Source organism: Oncorhynchus mykiss, chromosome 23, assembly GCF_057628025.1.
Source record: "Oncorhynchus mykiss isolate SJ-2025 chromosome 23, ASM5762802v1, whole genome shotgun sequence".
Taxonomy (NCBI): Eukaryota; Metazoa; Chordata; class Actinopteri; order Salmoniformes; family Salmonidae; genus Oncorhynchus; species Oncorhynchus mykiss.
In genome coordinates, this window is record NC_143044.1 from 25,540,826 (window position 1) to 25,566,614 (window position 25,789).

General features: G+C 43.2%; 1 protein-coding gene across 7 annotated transcripts in view; it reads left to right on the forward strand.

Moving 5' to 3' along the window:
- The first annotated feature begins 2,959 nt into the window (after positions 1 to 2,959).
- The window catches only part of LOC110502646 (cell division cycle and apoptosis regulator protein 1), a 36,429-nt gene continuing 13,599 nt past the window's right edge, over positions 2,960 to 25,789 (forward strand). The window contains exons 1-21 of one of the 7 annotated variants that reach the window (XM_036960319.2): positions 2,960 to 3,053; positions 4,711 to 4,874; positions 6,969 to 7,147; positions 9,037 to 9,225; positions 11,726 to 11,755; positions 11,905 to 11,934; positions 12,091 to 12,120; positions 12,287 to 12,319; positions 12,547 to 12,573; positions 12,915 to 13,123; positions 13,391 to 13,517; positions 16,681 to 16,803; positions 17,515 to 17,707; positions 17,875 to 18,166; positions 19,243 to 19,468; positions 19,617 to 19,730; positions 19,865 to 20,031; positions 20,831 to 21,041; positions 22,346 to 22,429; positions 24,327 to 24,515; positions 24,764 to 24,955. In XM_036960319.2, coding sequence (XP_036816214.2) covers positions 4,763 to 4,874; positions 6,969 to 7,147; positions 9,037 to 9,225; positions 11,726 to 11,755; positions 11,905 to 11,934; positions 12,091 to 12,120; positions 12,287 to 12,319; positions 12,547 to 12,573; positions 12,915 to 13,123; positions 13,391 to 13,517; positions 16,681 to 16,803; positions 17,515 to 17,707; positions 17,875 to 18,166; positions 19,243 to 19,468; positions 19,617 to 19,730; positions 19,865 to 20,031; positions 20,831 to 21,041; positions 22,346 to 22,429; positions 24,327 to 24,515; positions 24,764 to 24,955 — 2,757 coding nt within the window. In that variant the 5' untranslated portion in view covers positions 2,960 to 3,053; positions 4,711 to 4,762. The remainder of the gene's footprint in view (positions 3,054 to 4,710; positions 4,875 to 6,968; positions 7,148 to 9,036; positions 9,226 to 11,725; positions 11,756 to 11,904; positions 11,935 to 12,090; positions 12,121 to 12,286; positions 12,320 to 12,546; positions 12,574 to 12,914; positions 13,124 to 13,390; positions 13,518 to 16,680; positions 16,804 to 17,514; positions 17,708 to 17,874; positions 18,167 to 19,242; positions 19,469 to 19,616; positions 19,731 to 19,864; positions 20,032 to 20,830; positions 21,042 to 22,345; positions 22,430 to 24,326; positions 24,516 to 24,763; positions 24,956 to 25,789) is intronic. The other 6 variants (XR_016491017.1, XM_090217186.1, XR_016491018.1 and 3 more) reach the window with 6 other exon arrangements.

Here is a 25,789-nt window from a genome sequence, read left to right on the forward strand (position 1 = left end):
TGCACACTGCTGCTCATGCTCCCAGGTGATATTTATTTATAACAACGTTTCCACCCTTAGGTCTTCATCAGGCATAAAAGATCCCAGATATTTCCCCTGCACACAAAAAAACGTATTTCTCTAAACAAATGTATTTACATCCCTGTTAGTGAGCCAAGAGAATCCATCCACCTGAATAGGTGTGGCATATAAATAAGCTGATTAAACAGCATGATCATTACACAGGTGTACTTTGTGCTGGGGACAATAAAAGGCCACTAAAATGTTCAGTTTTGTCACATATCACAATGCCACAGTTTTTGAGGGAGCGTGCAATTGGCATTCTGACTGCAGAAAGGGCATGCTGACTTCAGGGATGTCCACCAGAGCTGCAGCCAGAGAATGTAATGTTCATTTATCAACCATAAGCTGCCTCCAATGTCATTTTAGAGAATTTGGCAGTACATCCAACCAGCCACACAAACACCGACCACGTGTAACCACGCCAGCCCAGGACCTCAACATCCGGCCACGCGGACAGCTGCACAAACTGCCGGAAGCTGCATCAGGGAAGCTCACCTGCGTGCTCATCTTCCTCACCGGGGTCTTTACCTGACTGCAGGTCGGCGTCGTAACCGACTTCAGTGGACTAATGCTCACCTTCGATGGCCACTGGCACGGGGGAGAAGTGTGCTCTTTCACGAATGAGTCCCGGTTTCAACTGTACTGGGCAGATGGCAGGTAATGGCTTTGTGTGGGTGAGCAGTTTGCTTATGTCAGCGTTGTGAACAGAGTGCCTTATGGTATGGGCAGGCATAAGCTAGGGACAACGAACACGATTGATTTATTATCAATTTCAATTTGAATGCACAGAGACACTGTAACGAGATCCTGAGGCCCATTGTCGTGCCATTCATCCACCACCATCACCTCATGTTTCAGCATGATAGTGCACGGCCCTTCGTCGCAAGGATCTGTACACAATTCCCAGAAGCTGAAAATGTGCCAGTTCTTCCATGACCTGCATACTCACCAGACATGTCACCTAATTGAGCATATTTGGGATGCTCTGGATCGACATGTACGACAGCGTGTTCCAGTTACCGCCAATATCCAGTAACTTTGCACAGCCATTGAAGAGCAGTGGGACAACATTCTACAGGCCATAATCAAAAGCCTGATCAACTCTATGCAAAGGAGATTTCGCGCTGCATGAGGCAAATGGTGAACACACCAGATACTGACTGGTTTTCTGATCCACGCCCCTACTTTAAAAAAATAAGTTATCTGTAATCAACAGATGCATATCTGTATTCCCAGTAATGTGAAATCCATAAATTAGGGTCTAATTAATTTATTTGAATTGACTGATTTCCTTATATGAATTGTAACTCAGTAAATCGGCAGACTCACTCATTGTAACCTCATCGGTAGACTCGATAGCCTTGGTTTCTCAAATTATTGCCTCGCCTGGTTCACCAACTAATTATCTGATAGAGTTTAGTGTGTCAAATCGGAGGGACTGTTGTACGGGCCTCTGGCAGTCTCTATGGGGGTGCCACAGGGTTCAATTCTTGGGCCGACTCTCTTTTCTGTATACATCAATGATGTCGCTCTTGCTGCTGGTGAGTCTCTGATCCACCTCTCCGCAGACGACACCATTCTGTATACTTCTGGCCCTTCTTTGGACACTGTGTTAACAACCCTCCACACGAGCTTCAATGCCATACAACTCTCCTTCCATGGCCTCCAACTGCTCTTAAATACAAGTAAAACTAAATGCATGCTCTTCAACTGATCGCTGCCTGCACCTGCCCTCCCGTCCAGCATCACTACTCTGGACGGTTCTGACTTAGAATATGTGGACAACTACAAATACCTAGGTGTCTGGTTAGACTGTAAACTCTCCTTTCAGACTCACATCAAACATCTCTAATCCAAAATTAAATCTAGAATTGGCTTCCTATTTCGCAACAAAGCATCCTTCACTCACGCTGCAAAACATACCCTCGTAAAACTGACCATCCTACCGATCCTCGACTTCGGCGATGTAATTTACAAAATATCCTCCAATACCCTACTCAATAAATTGGATGCAGTCTATCACAGTGCCATCCGTTTTGTCACCAAAGCCCCATATACTACCCACCCACCACTGCGACCTGTATGCTCTCATTGGCTGGCCCTCGCTTCATACTCGCCGCCAAGCCCACTGGCTCCAGGTCATCTACAAGACCCTGCTAGGTAAAGTCCCCCCTTATCTCAGCTCGCTGGTCACCATAGCAGCACCCACCTGTAGCACGCTCTCCAGCAGGTATATCTCTCTGGTCACCCCCAAAACCAATTCTTCCTTTGGCCGCCTCTCCTTCCAGTTCTCTGCTGCCAATGACTGGAAGGAACTACAAAAATCTCTGAAACTGGAAACACTTAGCTCCCTCACTAGCTTTAAGCATCAGCTGTCAGAGCAGCTCACAGATTACTGCACCTGTACATAGCCCATCTATAATTTAGCCCAAACAACTACCTCTTCCCCTACTGTATTTATTTATTTATGGCAAGACTTGAAAATGGCTGTCTAACAATAATCAACAACCAATTTGACAGATTATGAATAGTTTTTTAAAAGAATGTGGAAATATTGTACAATCCAGATGTGCAAAGATGTTAGACATACCCAGAAAGAGTCACGGCTGTAATCGCTGCCAAAAGTGACTGACATTTGTTGGCTCGAGGGTGTGAATGCTTATGTAAATGAGATATTTCTGTATTTAATTCTCAATAAATTTGCAAACATTTCTACAAACGTTTTCACCTGGTCATTATGGGGTATTTGTGTAGATGGTCGAGAATTAATTATTTTTTTAAATCAAATTTGAATTCAGGCCGTAACACAGCAAAATATGGAATAAATCAAGGGGTATTAATACTTTCTGAAGATTACACAGATTGCCTGACGACCTTGTTATTTTGTCGTCAAAGAAAAGTATGTAGCGCGCGTGCGCGCCCCCTGATCTACGCATGCGCGGCGACAGTTTTTTGATCCATCTCCGCCGGCGAATGAACAGAGGACAGAGGTAAAGGCCAATATTTTTTCCTCTATCTGTTAATGTAATAAACATTTTGGATGCTTCCTTACTGCATAATGCAATTATTGTCGCAAAATTGGAATGCCCATCAACCTTGCTGTCCATCGGTCTTTTATAGAGCTGCGTCGTGTGTTGCCTTGCTTAGGCCTCGTTATAGCTAACGTTAGCTACTTTACTAGTCGTCTTTGCTTTGATAACAAAACCCACGAGTCATCATCAAAGCTAGCTATCATCATAGCAAACTAGGTAGCTATCTAGCTATTTATCTCCGTTTGCAAGGTAACCCAGCATATGTTGTTAGTTAGCCTATGGCTATTTATAGTTAAAGGCTAACCAGGTAGATTATATCTGTAATGGTCTAGCATGTGCATTAGCTAGATGGCCTGTAAAACTCTCGGTAGTTTTGAGCACGGTACAGGTACCCACCAAAAAATAGAAAGTAAAAATCATTTGAAAGCTACAGCTCTTGTCTTTTGTAAGACCCCCCCCCCCCCCTTTAATAAAGGCCATAAATCATGCGCAATGGGCATATTCATAGTGTGCAATGTAGGTCAAGTCACTAATAGTGCAAACATTTAGTAGGAAAGGATACACACTCATTGTAAAACAATGCATTTTCTTCTCCATCCACATTACATTGTATGCATCCTCCGCATGCACCGTTGATTTCTCACCCATTTACAATAGGAAACGTGAATGATGAAAATATGTTTTCTCACCTCGATAACTTGAAAGGCCTGATTGCTAGGGTCATTTTAATATGTCAGGCTTGGAAATCCATTCAGCCTTTTTAGCACAGTGACTCAACTGATTTTACTGCATGGTCGGAACTAGAAGCACATGACATGCATTTCGCTACACTCGCATTAACATTTGCTAACCATGTGTATGTGACAAATAACATTTGATTTGATTTTAAAGTGGCCAAGAGACATCATGTGATCTACTGCTGTCTAGTGGACAAACTGGGAATCTGTTGTATCTCAGGCTCTGCAGTAAACACATTGTTTCCCACCTTTCTAACAGTACTAAGCTTGTGTTTGTCAGACTTAGTTCTGAAACCGAAATGTACTTTGAGGGTAGTATAGAATATTATGCGTAGTTTAGAAAATGGCACCAGAGGGCATCACAGTTGAAGAGGCTAACTAAATAGTATGCCACATTCATTAATTTTAATGTTTCTAATTCTAAGGCTTTCTAATTATTAACAAAAGGTCCCATACAGAAGACGAATTCGTCCAATGACTCTTATGTGTAATGTAATAAAACTGATAGTCATGATCAAGGGATAGCTAGCTGGCCAACTAAGCGACATTTTCCAGCAGTGAACGTTTTGCTAACCTGCCCATTAACTCTGTTGTTGCTAGTCTCACTATACCGCCTAGTAGAGGCAGCTGTCAAGAGGCCCAACATTGTTGTTGTTTTAGCCAAGGTGGTAACTTAACGATATATTAGCCAAGCTAACGTTAGCTGATATGATTTAGCTAGCTAGGTATTGTATTAGCTGTAAGTAAATCTGTAACAATTTCATCCTGTATTGTTTGTTTTTGTTGCTAGCTGCCAGTGTTTGTGGTCAATGAAAGCAAGGTAAATGTCAAATGAAGAATCCTTATACAAGGCCCGTTTCCGTTTGTTGTTTTGACAGGATATAAACCTAAATCAGTTCCATCAATACACTTAAGTTCGAGCAGTGACTCATGGCCCAGTTTGGGGGACAGAAGAACCCACCGTGGGCCGCTCAGTTCACTGCCACGGGGGTGTCCCAGCCCAGCCACTCAGGACAGTCCCTGGACCTCAACAGCCTACACTGTGAGTATGACATTTTTCTGGATGACTGCCTTTCCTTCTATAATCTGTACTCATCTGTGGGATACAATTAATGTGAGGTTGAGGCAGGGTTTCAGATAGGAAAATGTGACGCCGGACATTTGACCGGCAGTATTTTAATTTTCAAGACATTTGTGATTAGGGTGTCCATCCAGAAGACTGACAAGAAATCACATTTAGATTATGGTAATTCATATTCACCCCCTAGAGTCTACATTAATTAACACAAAACATTTCCCATCAAAATCCATCTGTTTTTTTGGCATGGGCTGCGTCTCAACCCACAGCATCTGCCGATGTCGCCCTTCCGCATCTGCGGTGAAGGTGGCAGAGCTAGAGCAGTGTTTGTCAGATCATGAGACATTCCGAAAATCGGTCTTCTCACGAAAACGTCTATAACGTCCGAACGGTTTGACCTGCAAACTAAAGATGACTCCCACGAACACAGTTGTGTTCTCCGTTTTGCTCTACGACCCCAAGAAATGTCCGATACAGCCGATGTGCCAACTTAAGTCAGTAGTGTCCGAACAGTTTGGGCTACACACTAATATGCCCCCTCTAAGGAAAGGTGAGTCTCTCACGAACAGGTTGGTTGTTTTGCTCTAGGACGCCTCACAAGACTTGGAAGTGGAAGTACAGTATATATGGAGATAGTTTTGTGCCTAAAATAGGGGGTTAAAAACATGTCAATCTTTCATAACTTAATTTTTTGAATTATTTTGTTTTACTCTATTTATCCATGTATGAAGCTGTTATTCAATGTGTTTCTATGGGATAATAGCAGTAAGGTAAATGCTATTTCATCAAATTTTAGATTTAAAAAAAAAAATGTATACCTTAAGGGGTCCTAATATTCTATGTCACGTAGTCATACCAAGGATATATTTTTTTACATTTTTTTTTAACCTTTATTTAACTAGGCAAGTCAGTTAAGAACAAATTCTTATTTTCAATGACGGCCTAGGAATGGTGGGTTAACTGCCTGTTCGGGGGCAGAATGACAGATTTGTACCTTGTCAGCTCGGGGATTTGCTCTAACCACTAGGCTACCCTGCTGCTCCAAGGATCATTTAGCTATCTGAAGAGGTGTGGGGGGCTGCCTTAAATCAGAGAAGTGTGGGGGGCTGCCTTAATTGATATCCACATCTAAGCAATGAGTGATGCAATAGATCAGAACGTTTATCTTAAAATGTATAATGTTCTGAACATTATAAGCGCAGCAATGCGCACAAGGCATTAGACTACGCACTAATGTTCGTTCCATAATGCAATTAGCAGGAAAACACCATTATCAAAAGGACACTGCTCGTGCAAGTGGTTTCATGTGACAGAAAATAGGCTACACATTTTGAAGCTGGTAAGACATGCCTCATAATATGTATTAAAATGTTCAGGTTTCAAACAATTAAGTATATGTTTTCAAAATGATACTGCCTCCAGCTCATTGCAAAGTGGTGTGTGATGCGCTGATGAAGCCTGACTTCCGTTGCCTATGTTTGCTGTTTGAGATGCTGTAGCAGCAGCTTTTGCTGCTGACTGATTTTCTGTTCAAAGGCTCTGTATTTGTTTGCTGTAGGCCTACGCGTGTGATAAATAAGATGCATAAAGAATATACTGTGCGCCAATTTAATTCCACTAAATGATGCAAATGTACCTATAGACCGATAAGCATGACCACTCACATGTATTTACATTGACTGGTATTTCCATCAATAAATAGGCCAAAAAGCATTATTTCGCAAATTGGCTGGTGCCAATTTTATTTATCGTTTTTTCTATTGTTATTTTTTGGGACAAAGGCTTGCTATTACCGGATAACGGTAACCCTGGGTTGAGGGTACAGTGCTTGAAGGAAACTGAATCTCACTGATCTCTTTGGCAAAGTTTGTGATGGAGGGGGTTCAGATTAGTCCGCTGGATATTCAAAGTACTATACTTTTTTCTTTCTCTCTCTCCCGTCATTTGTTTTCTGTTTCTCGTTCTGCCGGTCTATCACTCCATTCCTCTCACTTGCCATACATCCTAACACCACTCTTTATGCATTCTTCTATTCCCACACCTATCTCTCCCCTGCAGCTCTAGGTGTGCAGCAGCCATCTCTCCTGGGTGCGTCTCCCTCTATGTACTCCCAGCAATCGGCCCTGTCTGCAGCCTCCCTCAACTCCCAGTCGTCCGCCTCCAACTACCAGCTATCCCAACAGACTGCAGCCCTGCAGCAGCAAGCCGCAGCTGCCGCCGCTGCAGCACTGCAACAGGTGAGCTACGCTAGGGTCAGCTGGGCAGTGTTCTGCTAGGCACAATGCAGCTAAATGTTCTTTAACAGAATATGATCATATTTGTGACTCACCACCTGGATTCGGTCTTATGTAGCAAAATGTGAAATTATGTTTTTTTACATTGGATAAAAGTAGAGACTCAGAGCTACAAAATGGTTTATTATACACTGCATTTGAGGAACAATGGGAAAGTAATTCTGCTTTGAAAGTTGATGAACTTGTAAACTCACTTTTGAGAAAATCACCTTTGAATGTTTTGGTATCTAGCTCTTCTTTGTCTACACCCATTCAGCATCGTTCACACCCTCTTAAGCTTTAGCCCCACCCATCTTGTTTCGCTCTTGGAGTGCACACTTGACGCACTGGCCGATGATTTGTTTACCTCTGGATAACATAAAAACAGCCTAACCAGCTCTGCTGGCAACAATTTAATTACGCTTTTTTGCAGACGTTTACTGACACCGGCCATATTCAGCGGGTGTTGTACACAAGCCACGTAATGTTAGCAAATGAGCTAGCCAGCTAACGTGAGCTAGTTAAACAACAATGAACAAAGTGCCAACAATGTCACAGTGCTAGGAGCTAACCAACCAGGTTCAATGTTAGCTAGCTAACATTAGGCTCTAACTAGAAAAGCAAACGGTACTGGGAAACAAAGAATAACGTTAGCTAGGGAGCCAGCCAGCTAACGTTAGCTAGCTAGCTAACAGTACACTTTAGCTTGAAATAAAACCACCTTCTGTCAAAATTAGAAACGTGTCATATCTGAAAATGTAGCTAGCTATCTTACATTTTCAGATATTACACGTTTCTAATTTTGACAGAAATGATGCACCTGTCAAGAATGCCATACCACGGTTGCCCTTAGTTTGAAGATGAAATCCGGAGACAGGTGCTGTCTCCATCTTTTTACCTATCATACTCTAATTCCACTGATTTCAAAACTTCATCCTCCAGAAAGTGGAGAGCAACACTTATGCAGCTCCACTACACAATACATTTTTTTAAAAGCCTCGTTCGACAGGATTACCAACATAGACTGACGAGCTCAAATTGACAGAAGCCTTGAAAATGGCAGACCAATCCGAACCCCTCTCTCGGCATGTCCAGCTCACTCGTTATCTCAGCCAATCATGGCTAGTGGGAAGGTTGCTATATTTCTCTGTGGCTTAACCAACAAGGCTCGTAATTTAACAATTTTATTCGTATTACAGATGGCATACACGTTTGTTATTAAGGCACATGAAAGTTCACATGTTCGAGAAGGCATTTCTGCCAAAAAAAGACACTTTGATAAAAATACAGAAATAATTCAAATGGCCCTCCTGTGACTTGTGACATATGCCTAGTTTCCTGATTCGGGTCACTGTTATTGTTGTTGGATAAGCTCAGGTAATAACTTTGGTTTTGTCCCAAATGAACACAACCCAAAAGTCCCCAAAATGGTAGGGAGATACTCCATTGGTTGATCACGTCTAATTTCACTTGAACTTTCTGGATTTTGTTTACTGAAGAAACATTTCCAATTATGAGCATTATTTTGATCAGACAAACTGGTTTGGGAACCACCGAGGTACAGAGATTGGTAAGTGGCCAAATCTCACTAGACTTGAAGGAGCTGTGATGTTGGAAAACCTGTTCTCATGTTCTGATTTGTGGGTGATCAACTGATGAACACCCCCACACCATGAGACAGATCAGTGTGAACAACATATTCTTTAGATTCTGAGTGAAAGTCTGAGGAAAATAAAATTTGTTTTTCTCATCGCTGTGGTTGAGTATGAAGTCACTAACTGTTTAGTAAATGGTCTTCCCTTCAAAGCAACATCAAGTCATTTTAACTTGTTCTTTCTCACTTATTGTTTTAGTCTCAAATCAACTCGGCCTTGCAGCAGTATCAGCAGCAGCAGCAACAACAGCAGCAGCAGCAACAACAACAGCAGCAGCAACAACAACAACAGCAGCAGCAGCAACAACAGCAGCAGCAGCAGCAACAACAACAACAGCCTCCTCCTCAGCAGCCGCCTCCTCAGCAGCTCTACAATGTACCCCATCAGGTGAGACACATGGCCATTACACCAAGTGAAATACCCTGTTCTAGGTTGAAGTTTCACTTAGAAGCTATTGACTTTATGTGTTTTGAGTTTTGCCCCTGATGGCTATGATTGGAGAAGATGTTTAGTATGTCATATAATGTTAGTTCATATGACGATCAATCTGGAATTCGTAATGTCTTCAATTTCTCCTGATGAGCACATATCTTTCCTTATTAGTTATACAAAATATTCTGTGGTTATAAAGGCTTTGAGAATGCCACTGGGTCTTATCTGGAGTAGTGCTCTGCTGTTGGGGGTTTGATACATGTTTTTGCTGCTTGGTTTGTAAACGAATTAGAGCTTGTCAGCAAAACTGTCGAACTGGGCAGAGTTCCAGAACTTGAACCCACTTTAAGAACACAGTGTTCTAACCCAGAGCAGCCAGTTCATATCACGTCAGTTAGACCTCTCACTCACTTAGTCACAGGCTTTCATTGACAAATGGGTTTCACTTAGATAAAAGAAAATGGCATCAGTGTTTGTCAAATCAGATTTTTTAGAGGCTAGACTCTGCAGCATAGTTTTCCCTCTTGTTCTCTTTGACCTATGTAGTAGTTGTCTTATACTACATTCCACAGGAGGTTGGTGGCACCTTAATTGGGAAGGACGGGCTTGTGGTAATGACTGGAGTGGAATCAGTGGAATGATATCAAATACAGTTGAATTCGGAAGTTTACATACACCAAATACATTAACTCAGTTTTTCACAATTCCTGACATTTAATCCTAGTAAAATATCCTGTCTTAGGTCAGTTAGGATCACCACTTTATTTTAAGAGTGTGAAATGTCAGAATAATAGTAGAGTGATTTATTTCAGCTTTTATTTCTTTCATCACATTCCCAGTCGGTCAGAAGTTTACATACACTCAATTAGTATTTGGTAGCATTGCCTTTAAATTGTTTAACTTTGGTCAAACACTTCGGGTAGCCTTCCACAAGCTTCCCGTAATAATTTGGGTGAATTTTGGCCCATTCCTCCTGACAGAGCTGGTGTAACTGAGTCAGGATTGTTGGCCTCCTTGCTCACACATGCTTTTTCAGTTCTGCCTACACATTTTCTATAGGGTTGAGGTCAGGGCTTTGTGATGGCCACTCCAATACCTTGACTTTGTTGTACTTAAGCCATTTTGACACAACTTTGGAAGTATGCTTGGGGTCATTGTCCATTTGGAAGACCCATTTGCGACCAAGCTTTAACCACCCGACTGATGTCTTGAGATTTTGTTTCAATATATCCATATTATTTTTCTACCTCATGGTGCCATCTATTTTGTGAAGTGCACCAGTCCCTCCTGCAGCAAAGCACCCCCACAACATGATGCTGCCACCCCTGTGCTTCACGGTTGGGATGGTGTTCTTTCGGCTTGCAAGACTCCCTATTTTTCCTCCTAACATAACAATGGTCATTATGGCCAAACAGTTCTATTTTTGTTTCATCAGATCAGAGGACATTTCTCCAAAAAGTACAATATTTTTCCCCATGTGCAGTTGCAAACGTAGTCTGTGGATATAGATACTTTTGTACCTGTTTCCTCCAGCATCTTCACAATGTCCTTTGCTGTTGTTCTGGGATTGATTTGCACTTTACGCACCAAAGTACATTAATCTCTAGGAGACAGAACGCATCTCCTTCCTGAGCGGTGTGACGGCTGTGTGGTCCCATGGTGTTTGTACTTGCGTACTATTGTTTGTACAGATTAACGTGGTACCTTCAGGCATTTGGAAATTGCTCCAAAGGATGACCCAGACTTGTGGAGGTCTACAATTATTTTTCTGAGGTCTTGGCTGATTTCTTTTGATTTTCCCATGATGTCAAGCAAAGAGGCACTGAGTTTGAAGGAAGGCCTTGAAATACATCCACAGGTACACCTCCAATTGACTCAAATAATGTCAATTAGCCTATCAGAAGCTTCTAAAGCCATGACATCATTTTCTGGAATTTTCCAAGCTGTTTAAAGGCACCGTCAACTTAGTGTATGTAAACTTCTGACCCACTGGAATTGTGATACAGTGAATTATAAGTGAAATAATCTGTCTGTAAACAATTGTTAGAAAAATGACTTGTCATGCACAAAGTAGATGTCCTAACTGACTTGCCAAAACTATAGTTTGTTAACAAGAAATTTGTGGAATGGTTGAAAAACAAGTTTTAATGACTCCAACCTAAGCGTATGTAAACTTCCTACTTCAACTGTACATCAGACATGGTTTCCAGGTGTTTGATGCCATTCCGTTTGCATCGTTCCAGACATCATTATGAGCCGTCCTCCCCTCTGTAGCCTCCTGTGCTGCATTCTCTAGGATTTTTTTTGTTTGTGCAAATTATGGATGTTCAACACATCTTAAAAAATACCTCACTAAAGCTGGTCACTTGATATGTGTCAATCAAACAATGTAATGTTTATTCAATGAAAGACTTATTACAATTTCTGCATTTGTGTGTGTACCCCGTCTCTTCAGCAACATCAACAACATACAGACTCATACGGGGTAAATTATTGATGTTCAACTCACACAGACAACTCTGAATCGCCTTGATTTGAAAAAGGCTATACTCATATGTATCAATCCACAAATGTATTATTTACTCAATGAAATACTTATTGCAATTTCTGCGTGTGTGTATCCCGTCTCTTCAGCAACATCAACAACATACAGACTCATACGGGGTAAATGATTGATGTTTGCAACTCGCACAGACAACTTTGAATCGCCTTGATTTGAGAAAAGCCATACTCATGATATCTATCAATCAACAAATGTATAGTTGACCCAATGAAAGACTTATTGCCATTTCTGCGTGTTTGTGTACCCTGTCTCTTTAGCAACATCAACAGCATACAGACTTATACGGGGTAAGCAGCAGTGGCTCGCAGTCGCAGCACAGTCAAATCATTCAAATCACAAGGCACTTCATGCTTGGTGCTGGGGTGTGGAATGTACTCTATTCTATATACGCACCGTAGTAACTGTTCTCTTTCTCTCTATTCTCTTTTTCTCTATCTATCATTCTCTCCACAGCTCCCCCAGCCCCAGCAAGCACTGCTTTCACAGGTAGGCTAATTAGGAACAAACTTGTCTCTCTTGTAAATTGAATGCACCTTTCAGAAAAAGTATTACCACTCAAGTCATCTTGTCTTGAGTAGAATTATTTAGTCAAATATAATAGGCTTAAAAAAGATGCCATTTTGTCATGAAAATTGGGGAAAGAATTGTGACGGCATCATAATAGTCTAACATGACCGTGTCTCTTTTTCTGCCATCGGCGCGGATGTTGAAAGAACTGGAGTGGTGAAAACAAATTCCCGGTAGGCATACCCACCTTATCACTTTTCAGTTTTAAAATCCAGGTTAAATGTTTTAACCTTCTTCATAGCCAAATACAATAACAGGGCGTGTATGGCCACAATGACTGTAATAATCAACACCTTGTAATAAATGAAGAGAACAGCTAAAGGACATTTGATTCAATTAAATCACAAATAACATGATAGGCTCGATATACAGTAGACACTTCAAACAGTTCCATTATTAGATACACAGATTTAGAATTTAGTGGGACTTCATACAATTCATCCATTTAGGACTTATACAGAAGGTAGGATGAAGTTGTCCCTGGACACTGACCTATAACTTTCCTCCTCCCCAGCCCCCCGTGGCTCTCCCCACCAGCCTCTCTCTGTCCAACCCCCAGCAGACAGCCCAGATCACCGTGTCCTACCCCACGCCTCGCTCCAGCCACCAGCAGCAGAGCCAGCAGCAGAGCCAGCCCCAGAAACAGCGCGTCTTCACCGGCGTTGTCAACAAGCTGCATGACACATTCGGCTTTGTGGATGAGGACGTCTTCTTTCAGCTCAGGTGAGTGTTCAGACTCTGGACCAAGTCCTCTCAGATCTCCACAAGTGCATGGAGTTTAGGAGTCCGTTTAGGATTGGGCCACAGAAGACATCGGACCAATTGTCTTTTTTTCCATGGGTTTTCTATATTTTGCTGATTGCATTCCTAATTTGTGTGCCTTTTATTCTAAAGCAGTAATGTTTTATTGAATTTCAAGTGTGAAGTCTCCGTATATTGCAGTTTCTAAAGCAATTTCAAGTGGGTAAATAATGGGTGATGTCTCCACAGTGCGGTGAAGGGGAAGACCCCCCAGGTGGGTGACAGGGTCCTAGTGGAGGCCGTGTACAACCCCAACATGCCTTTCAAATGGAACGCCCAGCGCATTCAGACCTTACCTCAGCTGGCCAACCAATCGGTGAGCCTCACCTAGCCCCTACACACACCTGGGACACATTCAGTAGACAGTCCTGAAGTAAAACTGAATAACTTTTGTCTCCCTACTGAAAATGATCGTGGTGACCCTGTCAACAGCTAAAACCAAAGCCTTATGCCTCGATCAGACCGACAGCGGCATTTTGTTTTGGTACACCAGAAGTACATTAATTTCCAATGGAACTCTGAATTTGCCTTGCAGCATTGGGTTGCAGAAGCATTTGCAGTGCGTTCTGTGTGGTGCATTGTGTACAATTGTGTACAGACCCTTTCGACATGGGGCCGTGCATTATCATGCTGAAACATGAGGTGATGGTGGCAGATGAATGGCACAACAATGGGCCTAGCTTAAGTCTGCCCATGCCATAACCCCCTCCGCTGCCATGGGGAACTCTGTTCACAACGTTGGCATCAGCAAACTGCTTGCCCACACAACTGCCAGCTGCCCGGTACAGTTGAAACTGGGACTCATCCATGAAGAGCACACATTTCCCACGTGTCAGTGGCCATCGAAGGTGGGCATTTGCCCACTTAAGTCTGTTACGATGCTGAACTGCAGTCAGGGTAAGACCCTGGTGAGGAAGGCGAGCACTCAGATGAGCTTCCCTGATACGGTTTCTGACAGTTTGTGCAGAAATTCTTCAGTTGTGCAAACCCACAGTTTTATCAGCTGTCTGGTTGGCCGGTCTCAGACGATCCCGCAGGTGAAGAAGCAGGATGTGGAGGTCCTGGTGGACATTCGTGCAGTCAGCATGGCATTTGCATGCTCCCTCGACATGAGACATCTGTAGCATTTTGTTGTGTGACAACTGCACATTTTAGTGCCTTTTTATTGTTGCCAGCACAAGGTGCACCTGTGTAATGATCATGCTTCTTTATATGCCACACCTCTCAGGTGGATGAATTGTCTTGGCAAAGGAGAAATACTCACTAACAGGAATTTAAACAAGTTTGTGCACAAAATTTGACTAACACTTTACATGTTGCGTTTATATTTTTGTTCAGCATAGTAGCTAAAGGTGAATGTTAAACTTTTGTTGCACACGTAGCCACAAAATATCTTGGCTTACATAATGAAAAAGGTTACAACTGCAGAATATATTACTCAGGATTGATGTAATGACGAAGGCGGCAGGTAGCCTAGTGGTTGGGTAAAAATCTGTCGTTCTGCCCCTGAACAAGGCAGTTAAGCCACTGTTGTAAATACGAATTTGTTCTTAACTGACTTGCCTAGTTAAATAAAAGTTAGGTATGTACAGTGGGGCAAAAAAGTATTTAGTCAGCCACCAATTGTGCAAGTTTTCCCACTTAAAAATATGAGAGGACTGTAATTTTCATCATAGGTACACTTCCACTATGACAGACAAAATTAGATTTTTCACATTGTAATAATGAATAATAATAATGAATTTATTTGCAAATTATGGTGGAAAATATGTTTTTGGTCACCTACAAACAAGCAAGATTTCTGGCTCTCACAGACCTGTAACTTCTTTAAGAATCTCCTCTGTCCTCCACTCGTTACCTGTATTAATGGCACCTGTTTGAACTTGTTGTCAGTATAAAAGACACCTGTCTACAACCTCAAACAGTCACACTCCAAACTCCACTATGGCCAAGACCAAAGAGCTGTCAAAGAACACCAGAAACAAAATTGTAGACCTGCACCAGGCTGGGAAGACTGAATCTGCAATAGGTAAGCAGCTTGGTTTGAAGAAATCAACTGTGGGAGCAATTATTAGGAAATGGAAGACATACAAGACCACTGATAATCTCCCTCGATCTGGGGCTCCACGCAAGATCTCACCCCGTGGGGTCAAAATTATCACAAGAACGCTGAGCAAAAATCCCAGAATCACACGGGGGGGCCTAGTGAATGGCCTGCAGAGAGCTGGGACCAAAGTAACAAAGCCTATCATCAGTAACACATTACGCCGCCAGGGACTCAAATCCTGCAGTGCCAGACGTGTCCCCCTGCTTAAGCCAGTACATGTCCAGGCCCGTCTGAAGTTTGCTAGAGAGCATTTGGATGATCCAGAAGAAGATTGGGAGAATGTCATATGGTCAGATGAAACCAAAATATAACTTTTTGGTAACAACTCAACTCGTCGTGTTTGAAGGACAAAGAATGCTGAGTTGCATCCAAAGAACACCATACCTACTGTGAAGCATGGGGGTGGAACATCATGCTTTGGGGCTGTTTTTCTGCAAAGGGACCAGGACGACTGATCCGTGTAAAGGAAAGAATAAATGGGGCCATGTATCGTGAGATTTTGAGTGAAAACCTCCTTCCATCAGCAAGGGCATTGAAGATGAAACGTGGCTGGGTCTTTCAGCATGACAATGATCCCAAACACACCGCCCGGGCAACGAAGGAGTGGCTTCGTAAGAAGCATTTCAAGGTCCTGGAGTGGCCTAGCCAGTCTCCAGATCTCAACCCCATAGAAAATCTTTGGAGGGAGCTGAAAGTCCGTGTTGCCCAGCAACAGCCCCAAAACATCACTGCTCTAGAGGAGATCTGCATGGAGGAATGGGCCAAAATACCAGCAACAGTGTGTGAAAACCTTGTGAAGACTTACAGAAAACATTTGACCTCTGTCATTGCCAACAGGGTATATAACAAAGTATTGAGATAAACTTTTGTTATTGACCAAATACTTATTTTCCACCATAATTTGCAAATCAATTCATAAAAAATCCTACAATGTGATTTTCTCATTTTGTCTGTCATAGTTGAAGTGTATTTTTGATGAAAATTACAGGCCTCTCTCTTCTTTTTAAGTGGGAGAACTTGCACAATTGGTGGCTGACTAAATACTTTTTTGCCCCACTGTATATATATTTTTAAATGTATCTGTCGTTCTGATCGAGGCATAAGCCAGTGACACCTTCCACCTCAATTTGAATGCTTCCAGGGTTTGAATCCAATCTGATCATTGGCTCGCTCTTCCTGTCTGCCCTGCTTGACTCACTCTCTGATTTAAATGTAATGTAAGCCTACTTGTAGCCTTCAAGCAGTATAGATGGAGCCATTGCCATATTCACCCTCCGATCTCAGTGCAGAGGTGAAGTTTGGGAGTGATCAGATTGGAACCCAGCCCTGTGTCTGTTATTAACCACTCTTATCTCCACCCCTCCTCTCCTAGCTTCAGCAGCAGCCCCAGTCCTTACCTCCAGTTCCCCCACAGCTGAGCAGCTTCTATGCTGACCAGGGGATGCAGCAGCGCTACTCAGACATGCACTCCGTCGGCATGGACAACAGACAAAATGTAACCCTCACCCTGCCTACCCCACCCCACTCACACACACACCTCTATGGCCCTCTTATTATCTTTCTTTTTTCTTTATATATATTCCTGCTTTTTTCACACAATCTGTGCTTCTCCCTCCTCTCTTCTATTCTCTTCTATTCTCTCTCCTCAACTTTGTCTTCTCTCTCTTTTCCTTCTTCACGCTGAGCATTTATTTGTGTTTCAGACCCAGATGGTTTCCTGATCTATAAAAGCACATAAAATTCATTGAATACATTTTATCTCGGGGAAATTTGCAATTTTGAAGGTGCAATCCATAAGATTTCCTTTCATTGTTGATTTAGGCTAACCATGCGAGTCCCATTGATGGTAATGTTTTTAGTGTTTTTCGCTTACATTTTTACAGACATTAAAGAAATTAAATCAACAAATACTAGGATTTCTAGGATATCGTTCAGAACGCACTTTTGACACACTTTTTCTTCACTTCTCTAACCCTTCTTCAATGTTATGATTATCACCTTTTCACCTCACAAACAGGTTAGGAACTACTATCAAACCTAATTTGGTGTATGTCCTCTTTGCATAATGATATCCATGAAGCACATTTCTTTAACTTACGCTCACATATGGGACAAGAAATCAAAGTAAATCACTTACTCTGATAAGATACCTCATGGGACAGCCCTGGAGTAATGCTAACCTCTCTTCTCCCATACCCCACCCCAGAGCCAGCCTCCAGGCCCTAATATGATGAAGCCGGGTCCCAACATGCTCCAGTCTCTGCCTCCCCCCACCAATTTCAATGTACAGGCCCAGGGTCCCCCTCCTCCCCTGCTCCAGGCCCAGCTCTCTGCTGCCTCCTTGGCCCCGCTCCTCCATAACCCTCCTCCGCCCCTGCTATCACAGCCACCACCCAAAGGTAGGGGGCACTATGATGTCCATTTGTCTTTTTCTGATGCTTTTAGATTTAGTTGCGACTTTTGCAGAAAATAAAGAAATTATTTGATTTGTTATATATCTGTCTGTGTTTATGTATTTGTCTGTCTGTGTCTCTTTCTCGCTTTGCGTGTTTCCCCTTTCCTCTAGATGTGTTCTCAGGTGGTCTGCTTCAGCCCCCAGTGAGGATGATGCCTCAGCCCGTCCGGCGTCTGGACCCCTCCCCCCGCTTCCCCAACCGTATCGACCGCCCTGAACTCATCCTCAGGACCAAGGATGAACGCAGTCGTGAAAGAGACCGTGAGCGCAGGAGGTCCAGAGAGCGCTCTCCCATACGTAAACGCTCAAGAGACCGTTCTCCGAGACGTGATCGCTCCCCTCGCCGCCCTCGCAGGGTGGTGCCTCGCTACACCGTCCAGTTCTCCAAGTTCAGCCTGGACGGGTGGGTCAACCAATCATTATAATGATTGGTCCGTTTCAGATTTTCATTGATACTATATCTGGGTGTAATCTGGAAAACCCAACCATTGGCAACACAGTGACTAGGGTCTGATTTAAATGATGGACTCTTGGCATAGAGGAACTACACCACTGCCTACATCACTAGTTTATCCTATTGAATAAAATGCTAAATAGTAGCTAGCAAGATGGAGATCACAGAGGTCATCTTTAAAGAGTGCATCCTCAAACCTGATTCGTAGTATAGGGCTCTGACCCTAGTCACTGTGTTGCCTAGGGTCGGGTTTTTGTCACTACTCAGGGGTGCAGTTGACTGTAGAACTGTGTGTGTAGGGGCCTCCCGCATTGGTCTAAGTGCTAGAGGCATCTCTACAGATTAGAATTCGATCCTGGGCTGTGTCACATCCGGCTGTGACCGGGAGACCCAGGACGCAGCGCATAATTAGCCCAGCATCGTTAGGGGGGGGGGGGGGTTGGCCGGCAGGGATGTCCTTGTCCCTTCTCGCTCTGGCGGGCCGGGCGCATGCACGCTGACACGGTCGCCAGTAGTACGGTGTTTCCTCCAACATATTGGTGCGGCTGGCTTCCGGGTTAAGCAAGCAGTGTGTCGAGAAGCAGTGCGTTTTGGCAGGATCATGTTTCGGAGGACACATGGCTCGCGATATTAACCTCTCCTGGATCCGTACTGGAGTTGCAGCGATGGGACAAGACTGTAGCTACCAATTTGGATATCACGAAATTTGGGAGAAAAGGGGGTAAAAAAATAAGAAGTGTGTGTGTGTAGTGGAGGACTAGGTGAACTGTATATATTCCCGGGTTTCGGTACCAATTCGGAACCTCGGGGCCTTTCTTACAGTTGCTGCTCCTCGTGTGTCCCTGTTGTTTCTGATTGTTATAAAGAAGTGCATGTGAGGAGGTAAATTGAGGTTGTATTAAAGATGTTTTGTAATTGATAAAACAAAGTTATGTGGCTGCATTGAAGCAGGTTCTAGGTGCTTTGCTAGAACCGTTTGTAGTGACTACATTTGGTAGAACTGTACTATTTTCACTCCCCTCCAGTTCTAACTGTGACATGATGGAGCTGAGGAGACGCTATCAGAGCCTGTACATCCCCAGTGACTTCTTTGATGCTGTGTTCACCTGGGTGGATGGCTTCCCCCTGCAACGGCCCTTCCAGTTCGGCAACTACTGTAACTTCCACATCATGCACAAGGAGGTGGACTCTCTGGTCAAGAACACTGCGGTGCTGGACCCTCCCGATGCCAACCACACATACAGTGCTAAGGTAAGGTATACACACACAGGTTGCATGCGCATGTACACACACCTGTACAGCGCTATGTTGTGATGCATACACTACTAATACCACATACAGCGCTAAGGTATTCCACACACACCCTCACCTGTCCTGTCTGTTGTAATGCATTGAATAGGTGATGTTGCTGGCCAACCCCAGTCTAGAAGAGCTCTACCATAAGTCCTGTGCTCTGGCTGAGGACCCTCAAGAACTCAGAGACTCCTTCCAGCACCCCGCCCGCCTCATCAAGGTTAGTTAGGTGTCAACCAATCAGGGTTTTTTCCCAAGCCTGGTGTACAGTATGTCTAAATTATAGAGTAGCATGGCTTAGGCTTGTTTTTGACCTCTTGTTTGTCTCTCTTTCGGTCTCTCTTTGTCGCTCAGTTCCTGGTGGGGATGCGGGGTAAGGACGAGGCCATGGCCATCGGGGGCCACTGGTCCCCCTCCCTGGATGGAGCGGAGCCTGAGAAGGACCCGGCCGTGCTCATAAAGACAGCCATACGCTGTTGTAAGGCCCTCACAGGCATAGACCTGAGTCTCTGCACTCAGTGGTAAGTCCCACTCTTTTCTCAACCTTCTTTCTCTCTTTTCTATCGCTGTCTTTTCTCTGTCTATAACTAGGCCAGTGGTAGTATAATAAAAATTGGAAAGGCGACAATCCATGATGCATGGTTTTGTTAACTCCCAACGATTAATATATAGCTTTTTTTTGTTGTTGGTTTTTGGACATTAATGACTGATTCTGTCATTTGATTTGCCTCTTAATTATTTTTTGTTTTCCAATGTCTTTGGCTACCATATGACGCCGTTCTGCTTCTATCTATCTTTGTATATCTATGTTGTGGATGAATGAATGCATTGATTTTTGTGGCTCGAAGCGCAGTCTCCCGGACCAGAAGACACCACCATTACTTTTCGTGTTTTAAATGTTTTCTTTTCATTCTGTTAAATATCTTACATATTTAACTTCTTGCTTTCACTGTCCTGTCCTCTGATTCTGTGTCTTCTCTCACAAACTCTCCCGTCCGCGAGGTCATAAGCTACACAAACACAGAAATACTGAGCTTTGATTGACTGAAGGCAAGGGTTGAGATGGGTTTGGGGTGTTACCAGGCTTGATGTTTTGTCAAAACAAAAAATGGCCGCTGTTTTCCCTGAAAACCAATGGACAACCAATGGAGAGCTGCAGACTGGGTTCCATGCTAATGTTGTGTGTTGGGGGGAATACTGTAACAATTTCAAAAGTCATTGGGGGGGTAATGTAGCCTAGGCTAGCCCTAGCCCTGTTTTTGAGAGTTGTGTCCCTGACCCCAATGTTTCTTTCCAATGCGCCTTCTTCCTTTGCGACAGGTATCGTTTTGCAGAGATTCGCTATCATCGCCCTGAGGAGACTCACAAGGGGCGGACAGTGCCCGCACATGTGGAGACAGTGGTTTTGTTTCTTCCGGATGTTTGGCATTGTCTTCCTACCCGCTCAGAGTGGGAAGGGCTGTCGCGGGGACTTCGGGAGCAGCTGGCTGAGAAGCTGTCCGCGGAGCGGAAGGAGGCTGACGGAGAACAGGCACTGAACCGCTAATCCCTCTTCTCATTTCCCCCGCTTCTCACAGGAAGAACACAGCCACAGGATATTCACTAGACATAACCACCCCAGATACACACAGTACATTATGTTATACAAATCTAAACACACACAGAGGGCAAACCAGATATCACCATCATCGCAGGCAGGATATTGAACTACCTGGTCCCCTTTAGGTTCAGTTCCTCTCACTGGTCCACCCCTCTCCTACCGTCCTGCTACCTGGTACTACCCCCACTGTCCCCTCCCTACACCCCCACCTGCCCTCACACTCAACAGACGGAGACTAGGTCTTAACTGAATGACAATGCCGCGACTGGCCAATCAGCTTCCAGCTTAATAAATGACTCATAATTGGGTACTAAACTTGATATAGCCTAATTTTAATTGGCTTTATTTGCTTGTGCCAAAATCACAATTAATAAAAAATGAACCCCGCTTGCAATTTTGGCTGCTTGTATGAGGGGAGGATAAAATTAAATTATTTGATTATTTGCTTGGGACCGCTGAGGATTCCAAAAGAGAATGCTGGAACCTGCAGAGCCAGTTGCATTGGCATGTGTTTGTTCTAGATTTTGTTTTAGATTTTGTTTAAATATATTTTTTTCTTCAGTTCAATATCTGCTGAACTTGAAAAGAGAGAAAAACCCCTTCCCTGAGTTCTGTCTGTCGATGTTTTGATTGGACTGTATCTAGAACTTAGTTTGTTCCAGGGCAGTTGTTTGGACAGATGCTTTTCTATGATCTTCTAGAACCTAAACAGAACCTAAAGAATGCAGAATCCTGAACTATCCAAATCAGAATCTCTGCCAGACTGGGATGGCTAGCTAGGGAACCCACATACAGACAGTTGGCATACACACTGAGTTTGGCAACACAAGCTTTGAGTTGAACCTGATGTACCTACCACTACACAGATACAGACCACACCCCCTTTGGAACCCACTGTCATTGATTTACCTTTTTGTGTTCCACAGAACGTGATTGATTGGCCGCTGGGGATGGGGGGCGGGGTATTGGTTTTCCGTGATAAAGGTTTTATATTAAAGAGATAGAGGGCGTCCCTGTGTTACCTACTACCCACCCTGCTGTAGCAGAGGACTACTTTATCATCCCAGAGCAACTCACTAGGACCAGAGAAACTATCAGACACATGATGTGAAGGATCACCTTTTGTTTTTTCACTATTTAAAACGACAGGAGAACGACTGTTTTAATGGTTTTCTGTCCCTCTTTCTTTTTCTTTCTCTATTTCTCTATCTCGGTTGGACATTTCTTTCTCAAAGGAGGAAGAGGAGAAGGATGAAGAAGATTCGAAGGAGGTGACCACCCCGACACACTGGACTAAGCTTGATCCGAAATCAATGAAGGTAGTGTTCGATAGTTGATAGTTGAATAGCCTATACTTGAGAAATGACTGAATATTACTCAGTACAAAGTAGGTTACTTCGACTTTTAAAGCCACTTAGCAGATATACTTTTATTTACAGTACAGTGAGTGCATAGCCTACATTTGTAGTATGTGTATGTGATGCAGGATTTGAACCTACAACCTTAGCATTGCTAGCGAGTCAGGATAATGTTCTTCTGACATGCTATTAGCTGTTTTGGTTCAGGTGGTTCCCCACATCTATACCTGGCATCATCTGGAACTGTGCAACTTAACAACAATCCTAACCAAAAAATTGCAGGGGGTGAAATGGTCCAGGATAGGGGAGGATTCAGGGTCCCCCCGGATAATTTTATTTAGAAGGACGGAGACGCTCAGTTCTGGCTTTTTAAAGGACATTCTACTAGAAAATTATACTGAAAGAATCTAAAATATAATTTCCACCTGCAGAAATGAGCCCAATAACATAATGGTAAAATGATTTAAACATATTGGCCCTTCAGGGGTTGCAGAAAAGGAAAGATAAAACGCAGATCTAAAATACTTCTCGGCTTCAGTCAGCGTTCACTCCAAATCAGAATGTAAAATTACTAATTTTGTGCTTCAGTCGCACTTCTCAATTCAGATGAAATATCTTTGCTCTCTTCATTGGATCACCAGACAGTGCTCTGACTGCTGTGTCGGCTACTTTTCTCCGGTGCTTTCCTTCTGTGTAGTTTTTCTCCGGTAGCAAGATTGACTTCAAGCGAAACATTCGGAAATGTAGCTGGGTACATTCTTTTTATGATAAACATTAGAAATATGATGGCCATGCATCGTTTTTGCAAAACAAATACCTTGCTTTTTCATTGTAAGCTAATTTACTTGTGTGGCTGCTAGCCAAATAGCGTTGCGCTTCTGTTGTCTTCTGATAAACGATGTTCTGCCGAATGTGTTGCACTAATGTATTTTGTGTGAAAAAAAACTATAGTCGCACGGCCCTTATCACTCCTTTGAAACAAAACACCACTGTTGACTTTCAATATAACACTCAGGTTAAATGGTTATGAAAATGAAGGTTTCTGAAAGCTAATACGACCCCTGGACCAGGCATAACGTTATAGCCAATTGATACAAATCATCATATCATTATGCCAGGTAACGTCAGGTTAAGTTTATTTTGCCGTTAACATTTCATTTGGAAAGTTTTATGGGAAAAAAAACTTTAGAAATGGTGTAGGCCATCATATAAATAAGAATTTGTTCTTAAACTGACTTGCCTAGTTAAATAAAGGTAAAAAACGAAGTGGTAGACACGGGCATTCCCATGCCGTTACGTCTTCAGAAAGTTGCAAGAAATACACATCACTGATACATTCTTTACTATTCTCTACATGTAGACTTTGGATTGAACGAATCTGCGTGCACCTTTTTCTCTAGGGCATTCGGGAAAGAATTGCACAGTTAAACCTAGCACTACAATTGTTCTCTGGGTGATTTATTTAGATTTTTGTGGGAGTCGCACTGGTGCTCCCAAAATTACATGTCAGGACACACAGCAAAATATCTAGGCTCGACCAAAATTGTCACACTTTAGAGCCCTGATCACAAGTCATTTCAATGCATTCTTGTCTGTAGCACCTCAGCAGGGCTAGCATTTTGGTAGTTCACTTGTGCACTTATATTTTGTTATGTATTGTGTGTCTCATTCCAGCATTCCTGTATTGATGTGTAGTAAAGTGGTATAAAAAAAGCAATCCATTTGTTCAGCACAAAATACATTTAAAAAAATAAACAATCCGTGGGAGCTTCCTATTTTGAATCACATTTTATATCCAGTCCATCCTAAATGTGTAACAAAATAGTTATAAATGATGAACTGACCATCTCTCCTGTAGGTGAATGACCTGCGCAAAGAGCTAGAGTCACGCTCCCTGAGCTCTAAGGGGTTAAAGTCCCAGCTGATCGCACGCCTCACCAAGCAGTTGAAAGTGGAGGAGCAGGTAGAGGAGGCCAAGGAGCCTGAGAAACCAGAGAGCCAGGTCCCTGAGGAGGAGGAGCCTCAACACATGGAGGAAGACAGAGAGGTACAGTACAGGAGGCTAGGGTACTTACGACTAAGACACTTACTGCTAGGACACTTCTGCTAGGACACTTGTGTCTACTGTACTAACACCAAAGCTGGACAGAGGTATGCTTTTAGTGCATTTAGCTACAATTAGCACGATGACAAACAACATCACCAGGGATGGCTTACTTGAATGGGTCCACTGATTTCTTGTTTCTGATTATCCCATCTCTTCATCACATTTCTCTCTGACTGTCTGTCCATCAGGAGGAAGAGAGGAAGAAGCAGGAGGAGTTGGAGCGCCAGCGCAGAGAGAAGCGCTACGTCCTACCAGACGAGCCCACTATCATAGTTCACCCCAACTGGGCGGCCAAGAACGGCAAGTTTGACTGCAGCGTCATGTCTCTGAGCGTGCTACTGGACTACAGGGTGGAGGACAACAAGGAACACTCCTTCGAGGTGAGACAACAGTCACACACACAAACACTCACACTTTCAGAGGACATTCAGGACACACACACAAAGTCTCAGGACACTCAGTGAACACGAGCACAGCTGCACTGAGTATTGGTATCTCCCAGTCATACACTGAATTTTACACCCCTTCACGAAAATGGTTTGCTCCTACAGACATTGAGTCACTGGCTGTGGCTTGCTATATAAAGCAGGCATCGGGGCACTCAGTTACTGTTTGATTGGTTAGAATGGACAAAACGAGTGACCTAGTCACACCATTTCAGTATCTCAGAAACTGTCTGCCTCCTGGGATTTTCACGCACGACATTGTCTCGGGTTTAAAGAGAATGGTACTACAAACAAAGAACATCCAGTCAACGATACTGTTCCCTCTAAGCTGCGTTCATGCGCAGGTGCACAGCTCCCCTCGGACTGCCGCACAGAAGAAATATCAGCCTCCCCAGAGATGCACGAGATTGAACTTCACTCAACTTTCTAGAGTTTTCCCCTTTAGTTAACACTATCAAGAACGGCATCTCGGAAAGCACCACTCGTTGGTCCTTTGGTGTAATGGCATAGGAAATGTTTTCCTAGCACACGTTAGGTCCCTTGATGCCAATTGAGCAACGTTTAAACGCCACACCTTGTAGAATCCATTCCCCGATTCCCCGCAGAATTCAGGCTGTTCTAAAATCAAATTGTATTTGTCACATCCGCCGAATTCAACAGGTGTAGTAGACCTTACTGTGAAATGCTTACTTAACTTAACCAACAACTCAGTTCAAGAAATAGAGTTAAAATATTTACTAAATAAACAAAACAAAAAAAATAACAATA